The sequence below is a fragment of the Squalius cephalus genome (assembly GCF_949319135.1).
Source record: "Squalius cephalus genome assembly, chromosome: 8".
NCBI lineage: Eukaryota > Metazoa > Chordata > Actinopteri > Cypriniformes > Leuciscidae > Squalius > Squalius cephalus.
The window spans coordinates 39567414-39586478 of record NC_137129.1 but is presented as its reverse complement, the minus strand read 5'-3'; the positions used below and the strand labels follow the sequence as shown (position 1 = coordinate 39586478).

The 19065-nt window shown below is 41.6% G+C and overlaps 1 protein-coding gene across 1 annotated transcript; it reads right to left on the bottom strand.

Moving 5' to 3' along the window:
• Positions 1 to 12116: 12116 nt before the first annotated feature.
• limd1b (LIM domains containing 1b) lies at positions 12117 to 18831 on the bottom strand. Its single transcript, XM_079879750.1, has 8 exons — positions 18785 to 18831; positions 17687 to 17782; positions 16902 to 17003; positions 13150 to 13217; positions 13002 to 13064; positions 12769 to 12899; positions 12420 to 12471; positions 12117 to 12279 (listed from the first exon to the last, which is right to left on the bottom strand). The coding sequence occupies exons 2-8, from the start codon at positions 17709 to 17711 to the stop codon at positions 12199 to 12201; spliced, it is 522 nt and encodes a 173-aa protein (XP_079735876.1). The 5' UTR covers positions 17712 to 17782; positions 18785 to 18831; the 3' UTR covers positions 12117 to 12198.
• Positions 18832 to 19065: the final 234 nt, after the last annotated feature.

Here is a 19065-nt window from a genome sequence, read left to right as displayed (position 1 = left end):
CGCCACCCACACCGCCCGTTCCCCCCACACCACCGGAGAACACTTTCCAGTCGGAGCCACGCCTTCCTATTCCTGAAGCCTATGCAGGTGAGCCAAGCTTTTGCAGAGCGTTTTTGACTCGCTGTTCGATGCATTTTTCCCTGCAGCCGAGAACCTTCGCCAATGAGTCAGCCAAGGTGGCTTTCGTTTTGACTCTCCTGACTGGAAAGGCAGCACTCTGGGGAACGGCGGTGTGGGAGAATCAAGACCCATGCTGCACCTCGTTCCAGACACTCTCCGCCGAAATGAAGAGGGTCTTCGACCGCGCCAGCACCGGGAGAGAGGCGGCTCGCATCCTAGCTGAGCTAAAACAAGGAGAGAGGTCAGTTTCTGACTATTCTATTGAGTTTCGTACATTGGCGGTAGAGTGTCATTGGAACGAGGAGGCGCAGTGGGACATGTTCCTGCATGGGCTGGCTGACCGCATCCAAAGGGAGATCTACGCCCTGGACCTGCCCACGTCTCTAGACGGACTTATAGAACTGGCACTTCGAGTTGACGCTCGTTTATCCCGTGTGGAGCGGAGAAGATTGCCTGGTCGAATGGCGGAAGGAGTAGAGCTTCCACGGTCCAGCGGCGGGGATGCGGTCAGCCCCGTCTACGATCACGAGCCCATGCAGGTTGGGCGGGCTCGGCTTACTCGGGAGGAGAAGGAAAGGCGGAGGTCCCAAGGACTTTGTCTTTACTGTGGAGCAGCTGGTCACTTTGCGTTCGGTTGTCCGGTAAAAGGGCAAGCCCGGCAGTAATTCTGAGGCTACTGTCGGGTGGGATCTCCGCCGAGAAGACCTCACCAACATCTACACTCCTCCCAGTAAGACTGAGGTGGTCAGCTCACGAGCACGACGGACAAGCACTGGTGGATTCAGGGGCAGAAGGTAATTTTATGGACTGCACGTTTGCACACAAGTTTCAAGTCCCCTTATTACCACTCACCCGCAAGATAGAAGTCCGCGCACTCAATGGTCAAGATCTACCCAACATCTCACACACCACCGGACCCGTCACGCTCATCACATCTGGCAACCACATTGAGACCCTGTCATTTTACATTCTGGACTCCCCTCTTGCACCCATAGTTTTAGGACATCCCTGGCTCATCAAACATAATCCCAAGATAGACTGGCAGCAGCGCACGGTGTTGGAATGGAGTACTAAGTGTCATGAGTCTTGTCTTGTCTCTGCTTGTCCGTCTGTTTCTGTCTCTGTGTTTCAGGAGGAGGCAGGGGATTTATCTAACGTGCCCACGGAGTACCTGGACCTGAAGGAAGTGTTCAGTAAGTCTCGGGCTGCTTCTCTTCCTCCGCATCGTCCCTATGACTGTGCAATAGACTTACTGCCAGGTAAAGCTCCGCCTAAGGGCAAGTTATATTCGCTTTCTGTTCCAGAGAGGGGGGCCATGGAGAAATATATTTCTGATTCTCTGGCATCCGGGTTCATCCAGCCTTCCTCATCTCCAGCGGGGGCGGGGTTCTTTTTTGTGGGGAAGAAGGACGGTTCTCTGCAACCTTGTATTGATTACCGAGGGCTGAACAACATCACGGTAAAGAATACTTATCCTTTGCCGTTGATGTCTTCAGCCTTCGAGAGGTTGCAGGGAGCGTCCGTCTTCACTAAATTGGACTTACGTAATGCTTATCATTTGGTCCGCATCAGGAAGGGGGATGAGTGGAAGACTGCTTTTAACACCCCCAGGGGGCACTTTGAATACTTGGTCATGCCCTTCGGGCTGTCCAACTCCCCAGCAGTCTTCCAAGCACTCGTCAATGACGTGCTGCGAGATATGGTCGACCAGTTTCTATATGTCTACCTGGATGACATATTGATTTTTTCGTCTTCTCTCCAGGAACACGTGCAGCACGTCCGACGAGTGCTCCAGAGGTTGTTAGAGAATGGGCTTTTTGTCAAGGCGGAGAAATGCGATTTTCATGCACAGTCTGTTTCTTTTCTAGGGTACATTGTGTCGGCTGAGGGAATTCGGATGGATCCGGAGAAGGTTAAGGCTGTGGTGGAATGGCCAACTCCAGATTCCCGTAAGGCCCTACAGCGGTTTCTGGGGTTCGCCAATTTCTACCGGCGGTTCATTCGCAATTTCAGCCAACTAGCCTCACCTCTGACTGCCTTGACCTCCCCCAGAACTACGTTCAGGTGGTCAGACGCAGCTAAGGCTGCGTTTGCCAAACTCAAAAGTCGCTTTGTTTCGGCTCCCATCTTGATTACCCCTGATCCATCACGTCAGTTCGTGGTGGAGGTTGATGCGTCAGAGGTGGGGGTAGGTGCAGTGATCTCTCAGCGTTCTCCCTCAGACGATAGAATGCACCCGTGCGCGTTTTTGTCCCATCGTTTGTCTCCTGCCGAATGCAATTATGACATTGGTAACAGAGAATTGTTGGCGGTCAAGTTAGCATTGGAAGAATGGCGTCACTGGTTAGAAGGGTCGGGGGTACCTTTTATCGTCTGGACAGACCATAAGAATTTGGAATACATTAGAACTGCCAAAAGATTGAACTCCAGGCAGGCTCGGTGGGCACTTTTTTTCGGACGTTTTGACTTTACACTCTCGTACCGCCCGGGTTCCAAAAACATCAAACCCGATTCTTTATCGCGTATTTTTGATCGTTCCGAACGCCCGTCTACTCCCGAGTGCATTTTACCCGAGAATCTACTTGTCTCCACACTCGTATGGGAGGTCGAATCGAAGGTCAAGAGAGCCTTAGAAGGGGTAACGCCCCCGGTCGGTTGCCCACCGAACCGCTTATTTGTACCGGAGGGATTACGGTCCGACGTTATTCAGTGGGGGCATTGTTCCAATGTGGCTTGTCATCCAGGAGTTAATCGAACCAAGTTTTTGGTCAAGCAACGATTCTGGTGGCCTCTCATGGCTCGTGATGTTCACAGTTTTGTTTTGGCTTGCTCAGTTTGCGCCACTGGTAAGACTTCCAATCGCTCCCCAGATGGGTTACTCCAACCGCTGCCTGTCCCTTCGAGACCCTGGTCCCATATTTCGCTAGATTTTATCACCGCCCTCCCACCCTCTCGGGGTAACACGGTAGTTTTGACCGTGGTGGACCGGTTCTCGAAGGCGACCCATTTCATCCCCTTGCCCAAATTACCCACAGCCAAGAAGACAGCGTTGGTCGTCGTTAATCACGTCTTTCGCTTACATGGCCTCCCGACAGACGTGGTTTCCGACAGGGGACCCCAATTTGTGTCCAAATTTTGGCGAGAATTTTGTAGATTGTTAGGGGCGACTGTAAGTCTGTCCTCAGGGTTTCATCCCCAGAGCAATGGACAAACTGAGAGAGCCAACCAAGATTTGGAGAGAACGTTGCGATGTTTGGTTTCCAAGAATCCTTCCTCGTGGAGTCAGCAATTGTCTATGGTGGAGTACGCACACAATACGTTACCAGTGTCATCTACGGGCCTATCTCCGTTTGAGTGTAGTGTAGGTTACCAGCCACCTATATTTCCTAGTCTGGAATCCGAAGTCGCGGTTCCCTCTGCCCACGCATTTGTCCAGAGGTGTCGTCGCACCTGGACTAGAGCCCGTGAGACTCTACTCCAGGCGGGAGCGCGCACCAAGGCCAAAGCCGATCGCCACCGGTCTAGGCCTCCCGTATACGTCGTTGGTCAAAAAGTGTGGCTTTCTACTAAGAATATTCCACTCCGCTCCGTTTCTAATAAACTTGCTCCTAAATTTATCGGCCCGTTTACTGTCACCAAGATCATTAGTCCGGTGGCAGTCCGCCTCAACCTCCCTCCAGTGTACAGGAGGATTCACCCCGTGTTTCATGTGTCCAAAATTAAACCCGTGTTTTTTTCCCGTATTAATCCGCCAGCCCCGGTTCCCCCACCGCCGCGTCTCGTAGACGGGGAACCAACCTATTCGGTAGATCGTATTCTGGACAAGAGGCGGAGGGGACGCGGATTCCAGTACTTGGTGGACTGGGAAGGTTACGGTCCGGAGGCGAGAAGTTGGGTACCTGCCAGAGACATTCTGGATCACTCCCTTATTGATGATTACAATCGACAGGTAAGGGAGCCTAGGGACGCCAGGAGGCGTTCTTAGGGGAGGGGGTACTGTCACGGTTCATAAATTCATTGTTTCCTTCGTGTCTCGTGTAACTGTTGTTCTGTGTGTGTGTGTGTGTGAGTGGGCGTGGCACTCATTCCGGAGGATCAGCGATCCAGCTGATCTCATTCATCACCCCAGCTGCAGCTCATTCAGTCTCCTATAAAACCTCACCGCATTCTCCTCTCATTGTCAGATCGTTGGTTGATGTCTCCCGTTTGTGATCCCAGTATTGTCGGCGTTCCTGTTTCCTGTTCCAGTTCCTGTTCTCTGCTCTTCGGATATCGTCTTCACTTGGGTTTCACGGTTACGGCACTTCACCACGGACCTCGCTGACCATCCAGTCCCTGTGTCACCAGCATCTCTCTCATCATCGGACTTTCACCTGTTACATCATCGGACTTTCACTTGTTATATCTTCAATAAACCTGAGTTACTTGCATTTTGCTTCTGTCGTCTTGATTCACCATGACATGAAGTCCCTCCTTCAGAAATACGTAACGAGTTCTGATTGTGCCAGCGGTTCCTGTGTTGTGATTCGACCGCAGCTTAGCGCACGTTGCCCGGAAAGGTCACGCCTCTTACCATAACGTGGAGATGCATGCGCTCAGTGTTATTGTAAACATGTCTTTAATATTACCCTATCAATCTGAGCCGGAATCAGACCCGGAGAACATCTTCTTCTTCTCCGTGGGAGCGCAACAAGACCACGCCCCCTTTTTTTGTGTATTCCTGTGGGCGGAGGTTAGTCAAAAAACTGTTCTAGTGACGTCATTAAAGAAGGAAGTAGAGGGATGTTGTCATGTCGCTACTCGATCCGTACCGGTGTGATGAATCGCTTTAGTGCCTGGTTATAAATCATACAAAATCACTTTATTATAGAAGAAGTTTGTACTACGTTATAACGAGTACTTAATGTATTTAATGTATTTTACATTATACGTTTCATATACTAGTATTTAACCGAAGCTATAGATTGTGAAATTAAACATTTCTCGTTGTTAGTGTGTTTTTTAGTTAGCTTAGATAGTAGCATAGCATACAGCTAACGTTATCCGATGATCGTGCTATGAGCTTTACCTGATATTACTGCACTGATACTGCCTTACCGTATCGCGAGAACAGATTTAGATCAGGCATACTACTGGAATACTAATTGGGTCCTAAGCCTGGACCCATCTCTTCAGCCGGACCCGATTGTTCACCACACCGGAAACACGATCTGTACTTCGCATGTGCAAGAACGAAGTTTTTCTGCCACTTCCTGTCATCGTCAATGTTTTTACGACAACGTCACTGTCACTACTCGATCCGTACTTTACTGTCACGATTTGTACTGTACTGTCCTGCATGTGCGAAAAAAACATGGATTCTTTTGCCTATTATGTGAAAGTTCAAGAATTTATGTTTTCAGAGTTTTTGTGTAAGTACTACATTAAACTACTATATAATGTTGATTATAATGTATAATAATGCAATGAGATGGAGGGAGGAGGGAAGGAGGGAGGGAGGGAGGGATGGAGGAAGGAAGAAGGGAGGGATGGATGGATATAGATGTAGGGATAGATGGATGAATAGATAGATGGAGGGGTAGATAGATGGATGGATAGATAGATGGAGGGAGAGATAGATGGATGGATAGATAGATGGAGGGAGAGATAGATGGATGGATGGAGGTAGGTATGGATGAATTCATTTATTAATAAATAAATAAATAATTTTATCCTGTGTGTTTCTGTGTTTTCTTGAGTGCAGACATTTGTTAAAGTATGCTGAAATAAGTAGAACAAACCTTTACCAAATGAAATATTACATGTAGTAATATTGTAAATATTACAATATATTACAATATTACTTCTGCAGAGGTGGCTGATCGCACACTACAACCATCATACTGCCCACACTTAATGCACATATGTATTTCCCATGTAAACTATTTCTCCATTTATTTAATTGAATCAATTTAATGTAACCTTATATATATACTTATATATATATATATATATATATATATATATATATATATTAAAATATTTATGTTAAAGGGGGGGTGAATTGCTGTTTCATGCATACTGAGTTTTTTACACTGTTAAAGAGTTGGATTCCCATGCTAAACATGGACAAAGTTTCAAAAGTTAAGTTGTACGTTTGAAGGAGTATTTTTGTTCCAAAAATTCTCCTTCCGGTTTGTCACAAGTTTCGGAAAGTTTTTTTCAAGTATGGCTCTGTCTTACGTAAGATAGAGCGGAATTTCCTTATATGGGTTCTAAGGGCACTTCTCCGCGGCCGCGCGCGCACTCGCAGACCAGAGAGAGAAGAGAGCGAAAGCAGTACGTTACCTCAAAGCGCTATGCTCGGCTTTTAGGGAAGTCAATGTCACCAAAGAAGTGGGTTTTTGGTTGGCAGGGCAAGACAACCCTGCACAGATTCCCAAAGAACCCAGCGTTAAGGGAATAGTGGATGGAGTTTGTTTTTTCGAAGCATCAACGGAGGTTGTGCACGACTCTTTGTTCCCTGCATTTCGACGATGATTGTTTTATAAACAAAGCCCAGATCGACTTATTTGCAGATCGTCTAATGCTTAAGGATCGAGCAGTCACGGTGAGTAAACTACTTCAAATGTCTCTCTGTGTTGTTGTTAGATCAGTTAGCACAGCTATAGCACACCGCCCACACGGCCCGCCCCCAGCCGCTCGGTTTTTTCCGGAAAGACTCGGTACAGCCAATCTTTCACCTCTAAATATAATAAAACTAAAGACGTTTTGGAGATATGAAGGATGCAATACTACTCTATAGGTACTCAAGATTAACAGGAGATTGAGTGAAAATGAGCATTTCACCCCCCCTTTAAGATAATCACTAGTAAATAACTATTTCCGATACAGATGTTTTTTGGTTTTTTTTGGGATGTAAAATTTACAACAATAACTGGCTTATACAGAATTTACAAAAATATGAGTGTTAACAGGAAACGGAGCACGTAGAATAACACACAACTTTAGGGAGAAGAAAATAAATTTAAGTTAAAATAAAATAAATAAACAATAAATAAAATGACAAGGATAAATAAAAGTAATAAAAGTCAGTTAAGGGGCTTCAGTTGCGATACGGATCGTGTAGTGTCGAACAACAAGCTTTGCGAGATCCCGAAGCGCAGATGTTTCGAAACACTGATCCGAAGCGTGATTCAAAACACCCATGTCACGTGACTATGGCCAAACGAAGCCTCGAAGTGTTTCACTAAAGGCCTCATTATACTTCTGCGTCGAACTGCCGCCGTAGCTACGTCGTAGGCTGTGTGTAGCGCGCGTACCCTACGGCGTACCCTGATGTGCACCTCTCCAAAAATGTAACAACGCGTCAATTCTACGCGGACACAAGCGCGGTGATTGGTCTGCCAGAACCCCTCCCTCGGGGTTTCACATGCTCCCTAGGTGCGCGTCAACGCGGACAACGACACAGAAGTATAAATTAAAACCAACACGTTGCCTACGGCGTATAGGCTCCGGCGTAAGTCCGACGCAGAAGTATAATGAGGCCTTAAGTGTTTCATCAGGTGTGGTCCGCCGAATCAGCGTTTGATTGACACGGTCGGGAACAGACCACACAATCGCACATCTGTATAAAAGTGAAATCAACGCATATTGACCTCGTGGGTTTTTGTGAGAGGAGTTTGATTTTGAGATAGCGGATTTTTGTTAATATAGTGACATAGTGCGATTTGATTAGTTATAGGCTATTTAGGCTTATATTTAAATTTACACAACACATTGACTGATAGGCTAGAGACAGACAGAGTATAGCCTATAGATTACAAACTTTTTAGAAAGTCCATAGCCCTGTGCCCTACAACCTAATGTCCCAATCACAACTGCCAATCATGTTAAAAATAGCTTCAATGTGAATATAATATAATATTGTGTGAATATACATTTTATGGTCTACGTATGAGTAGCCTACCCATATACTGCCAGTGACGATATCATTTTGCTTTTCCTATTTGTTGTAGGTATACATTCCATTACATTTTTCTTTGCACTCTGAGCATAAACGTTCATAACCTAACTTTGTTTGTTTTATAACTCATGATCCACTAACTTACTGGAAAGAGAGAGCAGTAATCTTTCCTCATTTGTATGTCCTAGCTAAAAAAATATCTTTGCATGCCAGCAACAAGTGTCCCTTGTTAGAGGATTTTTTCAAAGGCTGGAGAAATTATCTGTAAAAAAAAAAAAAAGAAGTAGGCTAAGTCCTTCCAAGGCAGAGAAATTAATATTTTTGAACACAAATTTCTAAAAAAGTGAGACATTGTGGCTTGGTTTCTTTTATTAATATTCATTTTGCAGGACCAAAATAACATTATGCACAGTGAGGAGCCTATAGGTTACAAGCTTCACATATTAGAAAAAATAAAAATAATTTTTTTTAATGGCTCGTCAAGGTTGTTTCAGATCAACACCTGCAAGTGACCACTAGGTGTCACCGTTGAGACGGGTGTCGGATTGATTCGAAGCCTCGAAACAATATGGCACATTTGGTTCAATAGTTTCATTGGTTCACGAAGCCTCGATCTGCCCATCACTAGTTTCGACATCAGACAGGAAGGAGTCGCGTTCTCGCACATGCGCAGAACAGATCGTGTTTCCGGTACGGATCGAGTAGCGACCAAGGGGCAACATTCTAACAGAGCCCGTCTACGGGAGCTGATTATGACCAGAGATACCGCTTGATGGCATCGTGGCATCCGAAGCGGGACCAGAAACAAACAAAACAAAAACTCGTCTAAACTAGCACGTGTGTATTTACCTGTGTGAGCTGTGTTGTCGATGCCTCGAGAGAAAAGAAAGTGTAGAGCGTGAAAGCACCAAAGTGACTGAAGGATTGCCGTAAAGCAGTATCTCTGGTCGTACGATGTGTATGACGTCATTGACATTTTAAAAGACTCTAAAAGAAGCAAATAAATGACTCTAAAAAATCTAACACCCAGCAATGTGTAATTTTTTTGCATCTCCTTTCGAATATAACATTCAAATTACTAGACAAAAAATGATATCCTGAGAAAAGTGGATTTTGATTGGTATAGCGCCATAGACCTCCATTCATTCTGCACTCGTCCTGTGAGCGCCCTCATATGGAATCAGAGTGGAACTGCAACCAGTTCAGAAGCCAGAAGGCGTTTCTCAATGTCAAGGAAGGATCCTTGGAAGCCAGAATTTCGAGGATGCTACGTCATCGACATCCGTCGAAGGACTGTTCCAATGTCGAGGATCCTCGGAATTTCCACCAAGGACTGAGTCCTTCGTTCGAAAATTATCCCATATACAGGAAAGGATGTGTAGCCTTCGCGCTCTTCACGCTCTCAAATCACCCACAATCCTATGCGCGCAGCTTTGCTATCTTGTTCAAAAAATTCAAAATGTTGGACGTTAACGGACTAACGGAGTCGGAGCGTTAACGGGTCAATATGCTTTCAAATGTAAATATATTTACGTTACCAAACATTTGTTTAAAAAAAATAATTATACATCCATTATGTTATGGATCAAATTGACCTGCACTGTTTAAACACACTTGACAGTCAAATAATCAATATGATTAAAATGGAGTTTATTGATTTAAAAACGATTATATTGCCTGAGTGAACAGAACTGCGTCCATAGCAACGCCAGACATTCTCTGGCAACGCTCTGTTTTTCATTTTCACTGAGGTAATAATGACGCACTGACGTGCACTTGCTAGCCTGTTCCAGAGCCGTTGAAAAAACATACAGTAGAATGCTGAAGAGGAGCCTCGCCTAGCCTCTGAAGGAAGTGACTTGGAAGGACCAGTCCTGCCAAGGAAGTATCCTTGACATTGAGAAACACCTAGAGTGTACTGAGTGAAACTTCTCGCCTTATTAATCTGAAAAATGAAGCCTATACCGGAAGTGCGAAAAACTGCAATACATCGAAAATCCGCTAGGGGCAGGTCCCAAAAGGGAGCAAATGTCCATAGACCCCATGTTAAAATGTCCGTTTTCACAGCATTAATTCATGTTTTTACAGGTTGGTCCCATGGACTTTTATTGTATTTTTCGATAGGTTCCGAGTGCCTGACAACTGTGAGGGGGGTGAATTTTTTTCTAACTCGTTAGTTTAGATCGTATTTAGATAAAATGTATGACAAATAAGGGCGTGGTTAACTTTGATTGACAGCTTGATTGACAGCTGATAAAGAGAATAGGCTGCGCCAAGGAGAATGACAACATAAGAAGCGCCATTTTTTAATATACAGTTGAAATATAATACTACTGTTTCTGTATCATGAAATGTAGTTTTAAGAGTTTTTCAGGCGAGAATGTAGTTGTTTAAAGCTCAAATCTGTGGTTTATTTATAAAGATTTATGAAAATTTTATCCAGGTTGTGAGATGCAGACGATCACCGGGCGCTCGGCGCTCATGTACCCCGCCTGGAACAGCCTTTCCTCGGTAATATAGTCGTTCTGACGTTTGCCGCTGACTCTGGCGTCTCTGTAGTGGTTAAACATGAGATATAATTCGTCTTGTGTATATCTAATGGGCGATTTTTGGTCTTGTGAATCTATAATTTGTTCCCTGGCCAATCGTTTTGGCTGAGGGGAAGTTTCATAACTTTATAAGCTATTTAACTTTACCGTTGTATGGTTAGACTAGAGCGCTGACTTTGTATGTTTGACTGAATTGTTTGCTTTATTTGTATAGCTTCTTGTACCATTTACTTTTACTTTTATAAGTCTAATATAATGGCTAATATTGATAAAACTGAAATTTAACAAAAAGAGACTGGGTTGAGTTTTGTCATTTTAAATTTTAATACAACGAAGATGATCTGTAATGTTGTTTACTGCAACATCTGTTGTTTAGTACAAACGCACATATTGCCTGGACCGTATTAAAATGTTTAATATTTTTATATTATATTTAAATGAAAAGAGGCAGGGTTGTGTTTTATATTTGGTTTTGTTATAAATAGGCTAACGTTATATGAAGTGAATATAATCAATACGCGTTGCCTGAACCACATGTGTGACTATAATGTTTAAGATTTCTTTAAATGAAAACGAAAAGAGTTAGTATGGTGTTTTATAACATATTTCGTTGCCTAAAATATACATACAGAGATAACCGGAGTAGCAGAGCAAGCTGAGTGACGCGTAGCGATGTAGCAACTTCTGTTAAATAAAATATCTTGCTTGGCATTGAACTTTGAACTTTATAATTTTAAAGTTTGAAACATGGGATCACGAAGAACGGGACCTTAAAAACAACACATTTTTTATTGGCTCGTCAAGGTTGTTTCAGATCAACATCTGCAAGTGACCACTAGGTGTCACCGTTGAGACGGGTGTCGGATTGATTCGAAGCCTCGAAACAATATGGCCCATTTGGTTCAACTGTTTCATTGCTTCACGAAGCCTCGATGTGCCCACTATTGTTTGTTTGGAAGAAAGATTGTTCCCATTTCTTTAGGATAATTTTTACATCATTGTATCGATCCATTTGGTCACTTTATCCGTGAAAACCAATATAAATACAAACTCATCCAACAACCGGAGTTATAAATTATAATTCCTTCATAGAACACATCAACATGTATTTCAGACTCGCTATAAAAAGACCATGTCAGTTATAGAGACATATGTAGGCTATCTTATATAAAAGAGAATATTTATCTTATTATATAAAAGAGAGCTTATGCTTGATTCTCACTCACTAAACTGCGACTTTCCACTGAACGCGTCAAACCAGAGAATGTCCGTAGACGGGCTCTGGTCAAACGTCAAATCAGTGTTGAAAAAAACAATAGATGACTTCCTCCTCTTCCGGTAATGTCATAATAAAAGTCCTCAACAAAGCGATACCATATAGACCACAATAGGCAGTGGATACATTTATTTTACAATTACAAAATCAAATGTCCAGTTTTTCTTTTTTATATATATATATATATATATATATATATATATATGTCAAAAAGAGACATATTTTTTCTGAAAACAAAGAATAATTAATAATTATAATTGAACATGAACAGAGTTTCTTCAGTCTGGATTAAATAGGCTATACAGTTATTAAATGTCACTTTTTCCTTCATAACAGGCCACATGGTAGCTTTTGCCCATGGACATCACTCGCACAATCTCATTTGAACCCTGTGGACATTAACAAACACAAATCAATATTTCAAATCATGATCACTGGTGTATGAGATCAAATATAAGATGACCATAAAAATACTTCTACATAAAAATAAAAAGATATTTGCAAAATAATAATAATCATAATAAAATACCTCAGTGGGAAGGATTAACTGTTCACATCCAGCACAGGTCTGGGCTAGACACCTGTTCAAGAAAAATTATATCAAAGTACACACACACACACACACACACACACACACACACAAACAAACAAACAAATTAATATTACTACATAATACATGAATAGGTTAATGAAGAAATGTTCATGTCTTATAATTGGGGTTCATTTGGTATGAATGGCTAAAATATTTAATAAATATATGGGAAATTTGATATTGGCATAATGATTAGGAGATCCTTCATTATTTGATAATTAGATTATATATTCATTGTCTGTGAAGTGTCTTAATGTATGTGTCCATATGCCAGCATGTTCTTCACCTGTGGTAGTCTTTCACACAATAGATCTTGTTTTGTGTGTCTACACTGAACGGCTGTCCCTCCAGCGTTTCATTACAGATGACACAGCGGAAACAGTCGGGATGGAAAGACTTTCCCAAAGCCTGGAGAACCTAAAGGGGTCAGAGGTAATCTTCGTTCATTTTATTTAATGTTTCCACCTGCCACGTGATCCATTAGATTCATTAAACACTCAAAATGGCTTTCATACTGACCATATCTGTGATTAAATATCCACAGGATGTGCAAACCTCTGCAAAGTGCTTGACACTGGAATACTAGAAAAGAAAGAAGCATTAAAAGCACTCTTGCCCTCTAAATTGTGTGCAAGAAATAATTAATAAACAAGACCAGACCACAGACCAAATAATCCTCCTCACAGAACACCTGTCCTGAAAAGTCATAAAACTGCTTTCCTTTTAGTTTCTTGCCTAGAGAAAAGAAAACACACATGATCTTGAGTTTATTGCGTTCTCTCGTAAAAGCTTTGCACAGAGACCACATGGTGGTGGGGAAAAAATTTTTGGGAGGAACGATAATGAGTCAATCCTTTTGCGTTATCTCGCAAATGTTTTGTGTTCCCCCGAGAATCTTTGCGTTCGCTCACAAACACCTTGCGTTCCCCCAAGAAACTTTGCGTTCTCTCATAAAAGTATTGCATTCCCCCAAGAAACTTTGTGTTCTCTCTTTTAAAAGTATTGCGTTTAAAAAAACAAATACATTTCCATTCTCCTGTAAATATATTGCGGTCCCCCAAACTTTACGCTCTCTCGTAAAAAGTATTGCGTTCCCCTGAGAAACTTTACGCTCTCTCGTAAAAGTATTGCATTCACCTGAATAACTTTACGCTCTCTCGTAAAAGTATTGCGTTCACCTGAGAAACTTTACCCTCTCGTAAAAGTATTGCAGTCCCCCGAGTAACTTTACGCTCTCTCGTAAAAGTATTGCGTTTACCTGAGAAACTTTACGCTCTCTCGTAAAAAGTATTGCGTTCCCTGAGTAACTTTACGCTCTCTCGTAAAAGTATTGCGTTCCCCTGAGAAACTTTACCCTCTCGTAAAAGTATTGCAGTCCCCGAGTAACTTTACGCTCTCTCGTAAAAGTATTGCGTTCCCTGAGTAACTTTACGCTCTCTCGTAAAAGTATTGCGTTCCCCGAGTAACTTTACGCTCTCTCGTAAAAGTATTGCGTTCCCCGAGTAACTTTGCGCTCTCTCGTAAAAGTATTGCGTTCCCCTGAGAAACTTTACGCTCTTTCGTAAAAAGTATTGCGTTCCCCTGAGAAACTTTACACTCTCTCGTAAAAGTATTGCGTTCCCCTGAGAAACTTTATGCTCTTTCGTAAAAAGTATTGCAGTTCCCCGAGTAACTTTACACTCTCTCGTAAAAGTATTGCAGTTCCCCAAGTAACTTTACGCTCTCTTGTAAAAGTATTGCGTTCCCCTGAGAAACTTTATGCTCTTTCGTAAAAAGTATTGCGTTCCCCTGAGAAACTTTATGCTCTTTCGTAAAAAGTATTGCAGTTCCCCGAGTAACTTTACACTCTCTCGTAAAAGTATTGCAGTCCTCCGAGTAACTTTACGCTCTCTTGTAAAAGTATTGCGTTCCCCTGAGAAACTTTATGCTCTTTCGTAAAAAGTATTGCGTTCCCCTGAGAAACTTTACACTCTCTCGTAAAAGTATTGCGTTCCCCTGAGAAACTTTATGCTCTTTCGTAAAAAGTATTGCAGTTCCCGAGTAACTTTACACTCTCTCGTAAAAGTATTGCAGTTCCCCGAGTAACTTTACGCTCTCTCGTAAAAGTATTGCAGTTCCCCGAGTAACTTTACGCTCTCTCGTAAAAAGTATTGCGTTCACCTGAGAAACTTTACACTCTCTCGTAAAAGTATTGCAGTTCCCCGAGTAACTTTACGCTCTCTCGTAAAAAGTATTGCGTTCACCTGAGTAACTTTACGCTCTCTCGTAAAAGTATTGCAGTCCCCCGAGTAACTTTACGCTCTCTTGTAAAAAGTATTGCAGTCCTCCGAGTAACTTTACGCTCTCTCATAAAAGTATTGCGTTTACCTGAGAAACTTTACGCTCTCTCGTAAAAGTATTGCGTTCCCCTGAGAAACTTTACGCTCTCTCATAAAAGTATTGCGTTTACCTGAGAAACTTTACGCTCTCTCGTAAAAGTATTGCGTTCCCCTGAGAAACTTTACGCTCTCTCATAAAAGTATTGCGTTTACCTGCAGAAACATTACGCTCTCTCATAAAAGTATTGCGTTCCCCTGAGAAACTTTACACTCTCTCGTAAAAGTATTGCTTTCCCCTAAGAAACTTTACGCTCTCTCGTAAAAAGTATTGCGTTCCCCGAGTAACTTTACGCTCTCTCGTAAAAAGTATTGCAGTCCCCCGAGTAACTTTACGCTCTCTCGTAAAAAGTATTGCGTTCACCTAAGAAACTTTATGCTCTCTCGTAAAAAGTATTGCAGTCCCCCGAGTAACTTTACGCTCTCTCGTAAAAAGTATTGCGTTCCCCGAGTAACTTTACGCTCTCTCGTAAAAAGTATTGCGTTCACCTAAGAAACTTTATGCTCTCTCGTAAAAAGTATTGCAGTCCCCCGAGTAACTTTACGCTCTCTCGTAAAAAGTATTGCGTTCCCCGAGTAACTTTACACTCTCTCGTAAAAAGTATTGCGTTCACCTAAGTAACTTTACGCTCTCTCGTAAAAAGTATTGCAGTCCCCCGAGTAACTTTACGCTCTCTCGTAAAAAGTATTGCGTTCCCCGAGTAACTTTACGCTCTCTCGTAAAAAGTATTGCGTTCACCTAAGAAACTTTATGCTCTCTCGTAAAAGTATTGCGCTCCCTGAGAAACTTTACGCTCTCTCGTAAAAGTATTGTTGCGTTTGCCCGAGAAACTTTGCATTCTCACATAAAAGTATTGCACCCCCCTCCTCTCTCTATCTCTCTTTCTCTCCCACACTGTAAAAAGTGATCAATTGACTTAACTTGTGTTTCTAATAAAGGTTCTAATATTTACAAAACTGCCTCAGGCTAGCTGGCGCTAATAGCCTAGTGGGTAGCACACTGACATTTAAAGACATTGCGCTTTGGGAGACCAGCGTCCCAGCTCGTGGCCTTTTCCAGATCCTGTTCCCCTTTCTCTCTCTCTCTTTCTTTCTCTCTCCCACTTCGCTTTCAATCTAAGTACTGTCCTATCATGATAAAAGGCAAAAACACCAAATCATAAATCTTTAAACAGATGCTGGTTAAGCTCCAGTCACACACAGTATAGAATCAGCATCTTTTAACGTCACCACATCAACATCTCTCATCATATGGGTGGGAGAATGGATTCCGACAGCTGGATTGTTTGCCGTTGGATTCTGTTCCCCCTGTGTTTACACAACACTGTTCTAGTATTTACAAAACTGATTGTGGCTAGCAGGTGCTAATAGCCTAGTGGTTAGTACACTAACAAATAAAGTCGTCGCACTTTGGGAGACTTAAGTTCAAGTCCCAGCTTGTGTCCTTTTCCTGATCCCATCACTCTCTCTTTATTTCTCTCTCCCACTTCGCTTCCAGTCTGTGTTGTGTCCTATCATGATAAAAGGCAAAAACATAAATCTTTAACCTGATGCTGTTAAGCTCCATTCACACACAGTATAGAATCAGCATCTTTTACAGTGACTACATCAACATCTCTCATCATATGTGTGCGGGAACGGATTCTGACAGTGATTGTTTGCCGTCGGATTCTGTTCCCCCCTTGTTTCTTACACAAGGAGGTTCTAGTATTTACAAAACTGACTTGTAAAAGTATTGTTGTCCCCAGGGAAACTTTGCATTCTCTCGTACTGCATTCACCCATAAATGTTTTGCTCTCTCGTAAAAGTATTGCTTTCTCATGAGAAACATTTGCGTTTTCTCTTAAAAATATTTTCTTTCCTCAATTCTCTTTATTTATCATTACCATGTTCCTTTAGTGACTCTGTTTAAGGGCTCTGTGAACACTATATGACATTAAAAATGTATTTTGAATTTATATGTTTTTGTGTCTGTATACTCATGTCATCTTCCCTGTGTAATATTTCTATGCATCTGAACTGTCACATGAGCTGTGAGTCTCACCGCAGACACAGCAGGAGAAGCAGCTGTCATGGTACACTTGTCCCATGGCTTGGCAGGCCTGACCAGCACCATAAATGCCTCCTGTGCACTTTGCACACTTACCTGCAGGCGGCAGACAACACACAGAAGATTCGGATTAATTGATGAATTGATGAATACAATTTTTGCATGTAAACATAGTTGAAGCAGGGGAAATTCCTTACATGATAAAAAAAACCTCATGGTTCATGAATTTCAGTACCACAGTACCAAACCATACCACACAGTAGGCCTACACAAGGAAACTGATTGAAAAGGTTGAGCATAAAATTTACTTTAATGAGAAATTCTCTGATTCTATAGATTATATTTCTTTTAGTAAAGAAGAAGTGAAAAATATAAATATTTATTCAATACTTTAATGAAAATCGCTTGATATTCATTTATTAATTGAGTGGTGATTAAGACACTTTTTGCCATTGAGATGACTTGGGGGGAAAGTGTCCCAATCAACCTGAATTTATCCTATTTAATTGTATTTACTTTCACTTAAACTTTTAATTGAGTAAGATTGTAGCATAGAATTTATCTATAGTTTTACACCTCTGAACTGAAATCAAACTATTGAACTAATCAAACTGCATCAAATTCTGAAAACATCATGACACATTTTGAAAGTTCAAACATCTCTTAAACTAACAATTCTTCAGCTTGATAAACTGCACTATAAACATTAGGCACCAGTTTACACCCATGCAAACATTTTCGAATCACTCCCCAGATTAGATTCATGACGTGGACCTTACCAAAGCATAAAGAGTTTGAGTCCATTTTCTGTGTGTGTGCCAGACAGAGACGGGGAAGGGAAAGTGTCACTGATGTCCTGCTCCTGCAGACAGACTCTGTCCCCGGCGGTAAGCGGAGAACATACTGTGAATTCTCCAATGTGTGCGGGTGTATTTATATGTGTTATAGTATGTGTGTGTGTGTGTGTGTGTGTGTGTGTGTGTGTGTGTGTGTGTGTGTGTGTGTGTGTATCAGGGAGGAGACACTGTGAAGACCTTTGATGGACATATGATAGCCTTATATATATATATATATATATATATATATATATATATATATATATATATATATATATATATATCAATGACAGCTGTGTATCACAGTCATGGACCTGCTAAGATATTATATGGAACTGATGACATCAGTCTAGTTCAGATATGAGTAATTGCGAGTGTATATATATATATATATATATATATATATATATATATATATATATATATATTGTCATTCTATCTATCTATCTATCTATCTATTATTCTAATACATTATATTCTATTATATATTAGTTTACATAAACTTACAGATTTATAGGAGATGAATTTCCCAATCAGACCAGTTTCTGCTGGTTAGGCTATTGAATGCTAGTTGTTCTGTAGCACATGACATTATGCGAAAAGGTTTAAAATATTGTGAATGAATTATTTATGCCTTTCAGAAACATGTCTGGTTGTTTTGCTTGAATAGATTTTAATGTGTGAGAAACTGTCATTTAAATGCTCCTTGCTGTAGGCTATGGCCTAGAAATTTGTAACCACAGGGTTCATTTATCAGACAATAGACCATTAATGGTCGATTTTCTATTTGAATGCTTTTGATGAGCAATCTGCGATGACATACATAAAAATGCATTTTTCAATAATGTATTTCCTGCTTTCACATAGATTTAAATGGTATGTAGGCCTAAATGGAGAGATCAGAAAGGGGAAAACAAACGACATGATGAAAGTGTTGCCTCTTGTGATACCTGTTGGGTGGGTTATGAAATTTTCTTATCTATTCGTGTTTTTAGTGACTCTTTCCCTAATGAAAGTGCTGTGCTCCTCCAGGCTGCTTACATTGACATGACTGGAATGCTGTCGTCTGCGGGCGTGTTTGGACGGTTAGGACTCATTACACGAAAGCACAATAGAAGTGAAAAGAATTTTCATAAATAGAAAGGCGATTTCATTTTAGACATTTTCAAGAGGATATTTAGCCACATAGTATAGCCTAAGTCATTTCACAAATGAAATAATAATAATAATATTATAACATTAATTAAATTAGGCCTACTGAATTCTATTATCCGTAGGCTAATATAACGGTTACCGTGTATCACTTCAAAAAGAGAAACTTT